The following is a 14354-nucleotide window of genomic DNA, read 5'->3' as shown; positions in this document are numbered from 1 at the left end:
ACAGGATGATAAGATATTTCTGATTAATTCTAGAAGTGTTAGGAAAATTAAACAAAAATAGATACTGACACAGTTTGCCAGGAGTTGTCCCCCTTCGTATGTGGGAGTTATACCTGTTGAGGTCCAGATTGAGGTCCAGGCTGCTGGACGCTGACTTATGACTTACTCCTGTTGAGGTCCAGACTGCTGGACGCTGACCTATTCCTGTGAAAGTGCAGACTGCTGGACGCAGACTTATGACTTATTCCTGTGAAAGTCCAGGCTTCTGGACGCTGACTTATTCCTGTGAAAGTCCAGGCTGCTGGACGCAGACTTATGACTTATTCCTGTGAAAGTCCAGGCTGTTTAAGACGCTGACTTATGACTTACTCCTGTTGAGGTCCAGGCTGCTGGACGCTGACTTATGACTTACTCCTGTGGAAGTCAAGGCTGCTGGACGCTGACTTATTCCTGTGAAAGTCCAGGCTGCTGGACGCTGACTTATGACTTATTCCTGTGAAAGTCCAGACTCCTGGAAACTGACTTATTCCTGTGAAAGTCCAGGCTGCTGGACGCTGACTTATGACATAATTACTCCTATTGAGGTCCAGGCTGCTGGACGCTGACTTATTCCTGTGAAAGTCCAGGCTGCTGGACGCTGACTTATTCCTGTGGAAGTCCAGACTGCTGGACGCTGACTTATGACTTATTCTTGTGAAAGTCCAGGCTGCTGGACGCTGACTTATTCCTGTGAAAGTCCAGGCTGCTGGACGCTGACTTATTCCTGTGAAAGTCCAGGCTGCTGGATGCTGACTTATTCCTGTGAAAGTCCAGGCTACTGGACGCTGACTTATGACTTACTCCTGTGGAAGTCCAGGCTGCTGGACGCTGACTTATGACTTATTCCTGTGAAAGTCCAGGCTGCTGGACGCTGACTTATGACTTACTCCTGTGAAAGTCGAGACTCCTGGAAACTGACTTATTCCTGTGAAAGTCCAGACTCCTGGAAGCTGACTTATTTCTGTGGAAGTCCATGCCAGGCTGCTGTTTATGCAGAGAGACTTGGTTTTTCTCCAGTCTCGTTAGATTATAACTGTTACAGAAGCTTGTCATTAGACATTGTTTGTTATTCGAGATGAAGCTTTCTTACAGTGTCACAAATGTCACTGTCAGGATCAACCTACAGATAAAACAGAAGCTGTTTTTTATTATCAGTTTTTACAACACTTTGATAGATTATCCTCAGGCTGGTTGTTATGATCAGTGTAACTGTGTTCTAAGCTAAGCTTATAATTTCATTATAATGTGGATGTTTGGTATATACATATGTTACAAATAATTCATTTCCTTTTAAGCCCATTATCATCAGATGGTGCCATTCAAATCACCTTGCCTTCATGGTCACTAAAATGTCTGTTATCTGTCGGTAAACAATTCTTGTTTTCACTATTTTTGGGGAAGTAGTACTAGTCTGTAAGGATATTTCTCAAACTTCACTTGTATATCTTTATATGTATCCCTATATCTTTACCCATTCCCTTGGACATTACCTGTACACATTGATTTTTGAGTCCGATCTGGAAAAGAAAATGGTTGTCAAACAGAATGTTTTTTAACAGTTTTGCAATTTTGAAATTTACTGTGAATATTTCTCAGAAGGTACAGGGTGTTTCTTAGACTTTATATGTAGGTTCCTCTTGCTTTCAAATGATTATAATGAATTAAGAAAAAGGTGAAAGAAGGGAGAAGTAGAGAATAGATCAGTCATTTGTAGGACTAAGACGATCATTCATTAGAGGTCAGTCATTTGTAGGACTAAAACAATCATTCATTAGAGGTCAGTCATTTGTAGGACTAAGACAATCATTCATTAGAGGTCAATCATTTGTAGGACTAAGACGATCATTCATTAGAGGTCAGTCATTTGTAGGACTAAGACAATCATTCATTAGAGGTCAGTCATTTGTAGGACTAAGACAATCATTCATTAGAGGTCAGTCATTTGTAGGACTAAGACAATCATTCATTAGAGGTCAATCATTTGTAGGACTAAGACAATCATTCATTAGAGGTCAGTCATTTGTAGGACTAAGACAATCATTCATTAGAGGTCAATCATTTGTAGGACTAAGACAATCATTCATTAGAGGTCAGTCATTTGTAGGACTAAAACAATCATTCATTAGAGGTCAATCATTTGTAGGACTAAGGCAATCATTCATTAGAAGGAGCTAAGATCCTACTGTTAATTTCTGCACATTCAATGCCTTAACAGCAAAGCTCAGTTGAATAAACACCATTCTTTCTTGTTAATTCTTGTTAATTAGATTTCTCCCAAACCAGATTATTGTAAGGTGATCAATTCTGTTAAACTGATGGAACATGCTGGTCTGAATGTTTGTCTCTCTTTGAATGAATGAAATTTGTGGAGTTATGGAAATTTGTAAACAGAATGCACATCTCTTATGTCAGATTATAGCTTTGTTAGGGCATCTTTGATCTGATTCTGCTGATTGGAACGTTCCCTTTTATGTATTTTCCCTAGTAACCCAGTGTTTCCTGCAATTATTATAGGGTTAGGGATAGATGTGATTTGAAGATGAAAGTGATTTGTTATTGTTATTCTGTTCAGGCTGGCCATTCTTGTTAGTTTGGCAATACCTGTCAAGTTGGTAAACCATTAATGTGTCCAGTCTCTTATAACAGGTGATGTGTCACCGTTAATGTGTCCAGTCTCCTATAACAGGTGATGTGTCACCATTAATGTGTCAAGTCTCCTCTAACAGGTGATGTGTCACCATTAATGTGTCCAGTCTCCTCTGACAGGTGATGTGTCACCATTAATGTGTCCAGTCAGTGATGTGTCACCATTAATATGTCCAGTCTCCTATAACAGGTGATGTGTCACCATTACTGTGTCCAGCCTCCTATAACAGGTGATGTGTCACCATTAATGTGTCCAATCTCCTATAACAGGTGATGTGTCACCATGAATGTGTCCAGTCTCCTATAACAGGTGATGTGTCACCATTAATGTGTCCAGTCTCCTATAACAGGTGATGTGTCACCATCAATGTGTCCAGTCTCCTATAACAGGTGATGTGTCACCATTAATGTGTCCAGTCAGTGATGTGTCACCATTAATGTGTCCAGTCTCCTATAACAGGTGATGTGTCACCGTCAATGTGTCCAGTCTCCTATAACAGGTGATGTGTCACCATTAATGTGTCCAGTCAGTGATGTGTCACCATTAATGTGTCCAGTCTCCTATAACAGGTGATGTGTCACCATTACTGTGTCCAGCCTCCTATAACAGGTGATGTGTCACCATTAATGTGTCCAGTCTCCTATAACAGGTGATGTGTCACCATGAATGTGTCCAGTCTCCTATAACAGGTGATGTGTCACCATTAATGTGTCCAGTCTCCTATAACAGGTGATGTGTCACCATCAATGTGTCCAGTCTCCTATAACAGGTGATGTGTCACCATTAATGTGTCCAGTCAGTGATGTGTCACCATTAATGTGTCCAGTCTCCTATAACAGGTGATGTGTCACCATCAATGTGTCCAGTCTCCTATAACAGGTGATGTGTCACCATTAATGTGTCCAGTCTCCTATAACAGGTGATGTGTCACCATCAATGTGTCCAGTCAGTGATGTGTCACCATTAATGTGTCCAGTCTCCTATAACAGGTGATGTGTCACCATTACTGTGTCCAGCCTCCTATAACAGGTGATGTGTCACCATTAATGTGTCCAGTCTCCTATAACAGGTGATGTGTCACCATTAATGTGTCCAGTCTCCTATAACAGGTTATGTGTCACCATTAACGTGTCCAGTCTCCTATAACAGGTGATGTGTCACCATTAATGTGTCCAGTCTCCTATAACAGGTGATGTGTCACCATTAATGTGTCCAGTCTCCTATACAGGTGATGTGTCACCATTAATGTGTCCAGTCTCCTATAACAGGTGATGTGTCACCATTAATGTGTCCAGTCTCCTATACAGGTGATGTGTCACCATTAAGGTGTCCAGTCTCCTATAACAGGTGATGTGTCACCGTTAATGTGTCCAGTCTCCTTTACAGGTGATGTGTCACCATTAATGTGTCCAGTCTCCTCTAACAGGTGATGTGTCACCGTTAATGTGTCCAGTCTCCTATAACAGGTGATGTGTCACCATTAATGTGTCCAATCTCCTATAACAGGTGATGTGTCACCATGAATGTGTCCAGTCTCCTATAACAGGTGATGTGTCACCATTAATGTGTCCAGTCTCCTATAACAGGTGATGTGTCACCATCAATGTGTCCAGTCTCCTATAACAGGTGATGTGTCACCATTAATGTGTCCAGTCAGTGATGTGTCACCATGAATGTGTTCAGTCTCCTATAACAGGTGATGTGTCACCATTACTGTGTCCAGTCAGTGATGTGTCACCATTAACGTGTCCAGTCTCCTATAACAGGTGATGTGTCACCATTAATGTGTCCAGTCTCGTTTACAGGTGATGTGTCACCATTAATGTGTCCAATCTCCTATTACAGGTGATGTGTCACCATTAATGTGTCCAATCTCCTATAACAGGTGATGTGTCACCATGAATGTGTCCAGTCTCCTATAACAGGTGATGTGTCACCATTAATGTGTCCAGTCTCCTATAACAGGTGATGTGTCACCATCAATGTGTCCAGTCTCCTATAACAGGTGATGTGTCACCATTAATGTGTCCAGTCAGTGATGTGTCACCATTAATGTGTCCAGTCTCCTATAACAGGTGATGTGTCACCGTCAATGTGTCCAGTCTCCTATAACAGGTGATGTGTCACCATTAATGTGTCCAGTCAGTGATGTGTCACCATTAATGTGTCCAGTCTCCTATAACAGGTGATGTGTCACCATTACTGTGTCCAGCCTCCTATAACAGGTGATGTGTCACCATTAATGTGTCCAATCTCCTATAACAGGTGATGTGTCACCATGAATGTGTCCAGTCTCCTATAACAGGTGATGTGTCACCATTAATGTGTCCAGTCTCCTATAACAGGTGATGTGTCACCATCAATGTGTCCAGTCTCCTATAACAGGTGATGTGTCACCATTAATGTGTCCAGTCAGTGATGTGTCACCATTAATGTGTCCAGTCTCCTATAACAGGTGATGTGTCACCATCAATGTGTCCAGTCTCCTATAACAGGTGATGTGTCACCATCAATGTGTCCAGTCTCCTATAACAGGTGATGTGTCACCATTAATGTGTCCAGTCAGTGATGTGTCACCATTAATGTGTCCAGTCTCCTATAACAGGTGATGTGTCACCATTACTGTGTCCAGCCTCCTATAACAGGTGATGTGTCACCATTAATGTGTCCAGTCTCCTATAACAGGTGATGTGTCACCATTAATGTGTCCAGTCTCCTATAACAGGTTATGTGTCACCATTAATGTGTCCAGTCTCCTATAACAGGTGATGTGTCACCATTAATGTGTCCAGTCTCCTATACAGGTGATGTGTCACCATTAAGGTGTCCAGTCTCCTATAACAGGTGATGTGTCACCGTTAATGTGTCCAGTCTCCTTTACAGGTGATGTGTCACCATTAATGTGTCCAGTCTCCTCTAACAGGTGATGTGTCACCGTTAATGTGTCCAGTCTCCTATAACAGGTGATCATTGTCACCATGAATGTGTTCAGTCTCCTATAACAGGTGATGTGTCACCATTAATGTGTCCAGTCTCGTTTACAGGTGATGTGTCACCATTAATGTGTCCAATCTCCTATAACAGGTGATGTGTCACCATTAATGTGTCCAATCTCCTATAACAGGTGATGTGTCACCATTAATGTGTCCAGTCTCCTATAACAGGTGATGTGTCACCATTAATATGTCCAGTCTCCTATAACAGGTGATGTGTCACCATTAATGTGTCCAGTCTCCTTTACAGGTGATGTGTCACCGTTAATGTGTCCAGTCTCCTATAACAGGTGATGTGTCACCATTAATGTGTCCAGTCTCCTCTAACAGGTGATGTGTCACCATTAATGTGTCCAGTCTCCTCTGACAGGTGATGTGTCACCATTAATGTGTCCAGTCTCCTATAACAGGTGATGTGTCACCATTAATGTGTCCAGTCTCCTATAACAGGTGATGTGTCACCATGAATGTGTCCAGTCTCCTATAACAGGTGATGTGTCACCATTAATGTGTCCAGTCTCCTATAACAGGTGATGTGTCACCATCAATGTGTCCAGTGTCCTATAGCAGGTGATGTGTCACCATTAATGTGTCCAGTCTCCTATACAGGTGATGTGTCACCATTAAGGTGTCCAGTCTCCTATAACAGGTGATGTGTCACCGTTAATGTGTCCAGTCTCCTATAACAGGTGATGTGTCACCATTAATGTGTCCAGTCTCCTATTATAACAGGTGATGTGTCACCATTAATGTGTCCAGTCTCCTTTACAGGTGATGTGTCACCATTAATGTGTCCAGTCTCCTCTTACAGGTGATGTGTCACCGTTAATGTGTCCAGTCTCCTATAACAGGTGATGTGTCACCATTAATGTGTCCAGTCTCCTATAACAGGTGATGTGTCACCATTAATGTGTCCAGTCTCCTATACAGGTGATGTGTCACCATTAATGTGTCCAGTCTCCTATAACAGGTGATGTGTCACCATTTATGTGTCCAGTCTCCTATAACAGGTGATGTGTCACCATTAATGTGTCCAGTCTCCTATAACAGGTGATGTGTCACCATTAATGTGTCCAGTCTCCTATAACAGGTGATGTGTCACCATCAATGTGTCCAGTCTCCTATAACAGGTGATGTGTCACCATTAATGTGTCCAGTCTCGTTTACAGGTGATGTGTCACCAATAATGTGTCCAGTCTCCTATAACAGGTGATGTGTCACCATTAATATGTCCAGTCTCCTATAACAGGTGATGTGTCACCATTAATGTGTCCAGTCTCCTTTACAGGTGATGTGTCACCATTAATGTGTCCAGTCTCCTATAACAGGTGATGTGTCACCAATGTGTCCAGTCTCCTATAACAGGTGATGTGTCACCATTAATGTGTCCAGTCTCCTATAATAGGTAATGTGTCACCATGAATGTGTCCAGTCTCCTATAGCAGGTGATGTGTCACCATTAATGTGTCCAGTCTCCTATAACAGGTGATGTGTCACCATTAATGTGTCCAGTCTCCTATAACAGGTGATGTGTCACCATTAATGTGTCCAGTCTCCTATAACAGGTGATGTGTCACCATTAATGTGTCCAGTCTCCTCTGACAGGTGATGTGTCACCATGAATGTGTCCAGTCTCCTATAACAGGTGATGTGTCACCATTAATGTGTCCAGTCTCCTCTGACAGGTGATGTGTCACCATTAATGTGTCCAGTCTCCTATAACAGGTGATGTGTCACCATCAATGTGTCCAGTCTCCTATAACAGGTGATGTGTCACCATTAATGTGTCCAGTCTCCTCTGACAGGTGATGTGTCACCATTAATGTGTCCAGTCTCCTATAACAGGTAATGTGTCACCATTAATATGTCCAGTCAGTGATGTGTCACCATTAATGTGTCCAGTCTCCTATACAGGTGATGTGTCACCATTAAGGTGTCCAGTCTCCTATAACAGGTGATGTGTCACCATTAATGTGTCCAGTCAGTGATGTGTCACCATTAATGTGTCCAGTCTCCTATAACAGGTGATGTGTCACCATCAATGTGTCCAGTGTCCTATAGCAGGTGATGTGTCACCATGAATGTGTCCAGTCTCCTATACAGTTGATGTGTCACCATTAATGTGTCCAGTCTCCTATAACAGGTGATGTGTCACCATTAATGTGTCCAGTCTCCTATAACAGGTGATGTGTCACCATTAGTGTGTCCAGTCTCCTATAACAGGTGATGTGTCACCATGAATGCGTCCAGTCAATGATGTGTCACCATTAATGTGTCCAGTCTCCTATAACAGGTGATGTGTCACCATTAATGTGTCCAGTCTCCTATAACAGGTGATGTGTCACCATTAATGTGTCCAGTCTCCTATACAGGTGATGTGTCACCATTAATGTGTCCAGTCTCCTATAACAGGTGATGTGTCACCATTAATGTGTCCAGTCTCCTATAACAGGTGATGTGTCACCATTAATGTGTCCAGTCTCCTATAACAGGCGATGTGTCACCATTAATGTGTCCAGTCTCCTATAACAGATGATGTGTCACCATTAATGTGTCCAGTCTCCTATAACAGGTGATGTGTCACCATGAATGTGTCCAGTCTCCTATAACAGGTGATGTGTCACCATTAATGTGTCCAGTCAGTGATGTGTCACCATTAATGTGTCCATTCTCCTATAACAGGTGATGTGTCACCATCAATGTGTCCAGTGTCCTATAGCAGGTGATGTGTCACCATTAATGTGTCCAGTCTCCTATACAGGTGATGTGTCACCATTAATGTGTCCAGTCTCCTCTAACAGGTGATGTGTCACCATTAATGTGTCCAGTCTCCTATAACAGGTGATGTGTCACCATTAATATGTCCAGTCAGTGATGTGTCACCATTAATGTGTCCAGTCTTCTATAACAGGTGATGTGTCACCATGAATGTGTCCAGTCTCCTATAACAGGTGATGTGTCACCATTAATGTGTCCAGTCAGTGATGTGTCACCATTAATGTGTCCATTCTCCTATAACAGGTGATGTGTCACCATCAATGTGTCCAGTGTCCTATAGCAGGTGATGTGTCACCATTAATGTGTCCAGTCTCCTATACAGGTGATGTGTCACCATTAATGTGTCCAGTCTCCTCTAACAGGTGATGTGTCACCGTTAATGTGTCCAGTCTCCTATAACAGGTGATGTGTCACGATGAATGTGTCCAGTCTCCTATTATAACAGGTGATGTGTCACCATTAATGTGTCCAGTCTCCTTTACAGGTGATGTGTCACCATTAATGTGTCCAGTCTCGTTTACAGGTGATGTGTCACCATTAATGTGTCCAGTCTCCTATAACAGGTGATGTGTCACCATTAATATGTCCAGTCTCCTATAACAGGTGATGTGTCACCATTAATGTGTCCAGTCTCCTTTACAGGTGATGTGTCACCGTTAATGTGTCCAGTCTCCTATAACAGGTGATGTGTCACCATTAATGTGTCCAGTCTCCTATAACAGGTGATGTGTCACCATTAATGTGTCCAGTCTCCTCTGACAGGTGATGTGTCACCATTAATGTGTCCAGTCTCCTATAACAGGTGATGTGTCACCATTAATGTGTCCAGTCTCCTATAACAGGTGATGTGTCACCATGAATGTGTCCAGTCTCCTATAACAGGTGATGTGTCACCATTAATGTGTCCAGTCTCCTCTGACAGGTGATGTGTCACCATTAATGTGTCCAGTCTCCTATAACAGGTGATGTGTCACCATCAATGTGTCCAGTCTCCTATTACAGGTGATGTGTCACCATTAATGTGTCCAGTCTCCTCTGACAGGTGATGTGTCACCATTAATGTGTCCAGTCTCCTATAACAGGTGATGTGTCACCATTAATATGTCCAGTCAGTGATGTGTCACCATTAATGTGTCCAGTCTCCTATACAGGTGATGTGTCACCATCAATGTGTCCAGTGTCCTATAACAGGTGATCATTGTCACCATTAAGGTGTCCAGTCTCCTATAACAGGTGATGTGTCACCATTAATGTGTCCAGTCAGTGATGTGTCACCATTAATGTGTCCAGTCTCCTATAACAGGTGATGTGTCACCATCAATGTGTCCAGTGTCCTATAGCAGGTGATGTGTCACCATGAATGTGTCCAGTCTCCTATACAGGTGATGTGTCACCAGTAATGTGTCCAGTCTCCTATAACAGGTGATGTGTCACCATTAATGTGTCCAGTCTCCTATAACAGGTGATGTGTCACCATTAGTGTGTCCAGTCTCCTATAACAGGTGATGTGTCACCATGAATGCGTCCAGTCAATGATGTGTCACCATTAATGTGTCCAGTCTCCTATAACAGGTGATGTGTCACCATTAATGTGTCCAGTCTCCTATAACAGGTGATGTGTCACCATTAATGTGTCCAGTCTCCTATACAGGTGATGTGTCACCATTAATGTGTCCAGTCTCCTATAACAGGTGATGTGTCACCATTAATGTGTCCAGTCTCCTATAACAGGTGATGTGTCACCATTAATGTGTCCAGTCTCCTCTAACAGGTGATGTGTCACCGTTAATGTGTCCAGTCTCCTATAACAGGTGATGTGTCACGATGAATGTGTCCAGTCTCCTATTATAACAGGTGATGTGTCACCATTAATGTGTCCAGTCTCCTTTACAGGTGATGTGTCACCATTAATGTGTCCAGTCTCGTTTACAGGTGATGTGTCACCATTAATGTGTCCAGTCTCCTATAACAGGTGATGTGTCACCATTAATATGTCCAGTCTCCTATAACAGGTGATGTGTCACCATTAATGTGTCCAGTCTCCTTTACAGGTGATGTGTCACCGTTAATGTGTCCAGTCTCCTATAACAGGTGATGTGTCACCATTAATGTGTCCAGTCTCCTATAACAGGTGATGTGTCACCATTAATGTGTCCAGTCTCCTCTGACAGGTGATGTGTCACCATTAATGTGTCCAGTCTCCTATAACAGGTGATGTGTCACCATTAATGTGTCCAGTCTCCTATAACAGGTGATGTGTCACCATGAATGTGTCCAGTCTCCTATAACAGGTGATGTGTCACCATTAATGTGTCCAGTCTCCTCTGACAGGTGATGTGTCACCATTAATGTGTCCAGTCTCCTATAACAGGTGATGTGTCACCATCAATGTGTCCAGTCTCCTATTACAGGTGATGTGTCACCATTAATGTGTCCAGTCTCCTCTGACAGGTGATGTGTCACCATTAATGTGTCCAGTCTCCTATAACAGGTGATGTGTCACCATTAATATGTCCAGTCAGTGATGTGTCACCATTAATGTGTCCAGTCTCCTATACAGGTGATGTGTCACCATCAATGTGTCCAGTGTCCTATAACAGGTGATCATTGTCACCATTAAGGTGTCCAGTCTCCTATAACAGGTGATGTGTCACCATTAATGTGTCCAGTCAGTGATGTGTCACCATTAATGTGTCCAGTCTCCTATAACAGGTGATGTGTCACCATCAATGTGTCCAGTGTCCTATAGCAGGTGATGTGTCACCATGAATGTGTCCAGTCTCCTATACAGGTGATGTGTCACCAGTAATGTGTCCAGTCTCCTATAACAGGTGATGTGTCACCATTAATGTGTCCAGTCTCCTATAACAGGTGATGTGTCACCATTAGTGTGTCCAGTCTCCTATAACAGGTGATGTGTCACCATGAATGCGTCCAGTCAATGATGTGTCACCATTAATGTGTCCAGTCTCCTATAACAGGTGATGTGTCACCATTAATGTGTCCAGTCTCCTATAACAGGTGATGTGTCACCATTAATGTGTCCAGTCTCCTATAACAGGTGATGTGTCACCATTAATGTGTCCAGTCTCCTATACAGGTGATGTGTCACCATTAATGTGTCCAGTCTCCTATAACAGGTGATGTGTCACCATTAATGTGTCCAGTCTCCTATAACAGGTGATGTGTCACCATTAATGTGTCCAGTCTCCTATAACAGGCGATGTGTCACCATTAATGTGTCCAGTCTCCTATAACAGATGATGTGTCACCATTAATGTGTCCAGTCTCCTATAACAGGTGATGTGTCACCGTTAATGTGTCCAGTCTCCTATAACAGGTGATGTGTCACCATTAATGTGTCCAGTCTCCTATAACAGGTGATGTGTCACCATTAATGTGTCCAGTCTCCTATAACAGGTGATGTGTCACCATTATTACTGTGTTAGTACCACTATACTTCTACAGAGTTATGTATACTACAAAAGTATGAGTCTGTTAAAGTCAGCTGGCCGTTGGAAGTCCATGAGTCTCTTGGTTTTCTTTTTCACTCCATCTTGCTCAGATAATTAGAGTGATACGGCCAACTCCAGCATACATAGTCTACAAATGGCATCGAGTCAAGTGTTAAACTTTTACCAATGTAAAGCGAGGGTCTTATCGGTTGGATTAGAACAATCGATAATGGAGTAAATGAGTGTTTTTGGGTAAATAAATATCTCATTTGTCCATATATTTCATATAGTAGTTCACTCTGGCCCTTCATGTACACAGACATCTACGTAACTGTCAGAATGTCCAAGTCTGGTATCATGGCAGAGGAAACTTGGACAAGGTAAAACACTAATAAATCAAAATGTTTGGGATTGGTGACGTACCTGTCTTAGTAAACTTGATGCTATTGGCTATTTAGTGAAATTGTTTGGAATTACTCAACATGATTTAAGGTGTCACATACAGTATATCTCTGAATATAAACCATTTGTCAGAATTTACCATTGATAATCCTTATACAGTTACAGTAATTTAATTGTGGTGATGAGCTGTTGATGTTTGTTGGCCTTTGTTACAGCATGTCAGCCTGGGAACCAGATCAGATCCACTAGAGGTAAAGTTCTATTATAGCTATCACATAATTTAACTAACTAATGCTTATACAATGCTAACAACATACTCACTCGACTGTCCATAGACACACAGTATTCTTCACTGTAGTCATAGCCCTTCTATAGTATAGAATATAGTCTATAGACACACAGCATTCTCCACTGTAGTCATAGCCCTTCTATAGTATAGAATATAGTCTATAGACACACAGTATTCTTCACTGTAGTCATATAGCCCTTCTATAGTATAGAATATAGTCTATAGACACACAGCATTCTTCACTGTAGTCATAGCCCTTCTATAGTATAGAATATAGTCTATATAGACACACAGCATTCTTCACTGTAGTCATAGCCCTTCTATAGTATAGAATATAGTCTATATAGACACACAGCATTCTCCACTGTAGTCATAGCCCTTCTATAGTATAGAATATAGTCTATATAGACACACAGCATTCTTCACTGTAGTCATAGCCCTTCTATAGTATAGAATATAGTCTATAGACACACAGCATTCTCCACTGTAGTCATAGCCCTTCTATAGTATAGAATATAGTCTATAGACACACAGTATTCTTCACTGTAGTCATATAGCCCTTCTATAGTATAGAATATAGTCTATAGACACACAGCATTCTTCACTGTAGTCATAGCCCTTCTATAGTATAGAATATAGTCTATATAGACACACAGCATTCTTCACTGTAGTCATAGCCCTTCTATAGTATAGAATATAGTCTATATAGACACACAGCATTCTTCACTGTAGTCATAGCCCTTCTATAGTATAGAATATAGTCTATAGACACACAGCATTCTTCACTGTAGTCATAGCCCTTCCATAGTATAGAATATAGTCTATATAGACACACAGCATTCTTCACTGTAGTCATAGCCCTTCTATAGTATAGAATATAGTCTATAGACACACAGCATTCTCCACTGTAGTCATAGCCCTTCTATAGTATAGAATATATTCTCTCATATCTCGCCATGTTGGATAGAGTTTGCCCATGTAAGATAGCTATGTAAGATAAATCTATCTTACATAGCATTTCACGCGCGCGGATTAATCTGCTATCAAGGGGGACAACTCTCACAACGTCGTCTGCTTGTGTTTACATCCGACAGTCCTTATCGTCGGTGTCGGTTTTGAAACGTTGGACTTAACTATAAAAATACATACATTCTTAGATAAATATATATCATATCAGCAGTAAATCAATAGAGCTACACGGTTAAACGATTAGACATTTCATCTGAGCGAACATATAACTCCGTTACTGTAACAAACAGTTAGACTACGCCTACAGGCCTGTTGTAACAGTTACAGTACAATACAGACTTGCCTACCCGACAGATTTGTCATTTGTCATTAAAAACATGTAAACACACACAATCACCTGGCAATGACAGGAAGTAAAATAAAAGTCATACATAAAAAATATAAAAAAGAAAATGTCAAACGTCACAACCTATGAAATGGTTCCGTTTGCGTCAGCAGGGGGCCCTGGAATTTGTTTACTCTACTGTACTGTCAGTAACTGTTAGGCCTACTCAGTAACATGTGTATTTGGAAGTTGGGAATTGGCTCTTAAATGAACGAACATTCGGTAAAAATGACACCCCTCGATGTTCATATAAAATATTTATTTTAATTGTAACTCAGAGTCTATATTTGTGTAGAGTAACCATGAAAACTAACTGCCATCCTAGCCTTTCAATATGATCATCGTTAGCCTATCGACTGACCTACCTTCGTCATTCCATCAAGACAACCGGTTAAAC

General features: G+C 41.7%; 1 protein-coding gene across 2 annotated transcripts in view; it reads left to right on the top strand.

Annotated features, from left to right (window-relative positions):
• The window catches only part of LOC117322537 (N-chimaerin-like), a 94395-nt gene that overhangs the window by 20518 nt on the left and 59523 nt on the right, over nt 1–14354 (top strand). Inside the window, exon 3 of one of the 2 annotated variants that reach the window (XM_033877508.1) lies at nt 12530–12565. The exons of the other annotated variant lie outside the window; for it this stretch is intronic. Coding sequence (XP_033733399.1) covers nt 12530–12565 — 36 coding nt within the window. The remainder of the gene's footprint in view (nt 1–12529; nt 12566–14354) is intronic. 2 annotated transcript variants of the gene reach the window in all.

Source organism: Pecten maximus, chromosome 2 (assembly GCF_902652985.1).
Source record: "Pecten maximus chromosome 2, xPecMax1.1, whole genome shotgun sequence".
Lineage (NCBI taxonomy): Eukaryota > Metazoa > Mollusca > Bivalvia > Pectinida > Pectinidae > Pecten > Pecten maximus.
Note: the sequence above shows the minus strand (reverse complement) of the source record. Positions and strands in the feature narration are given on the sequence as shown.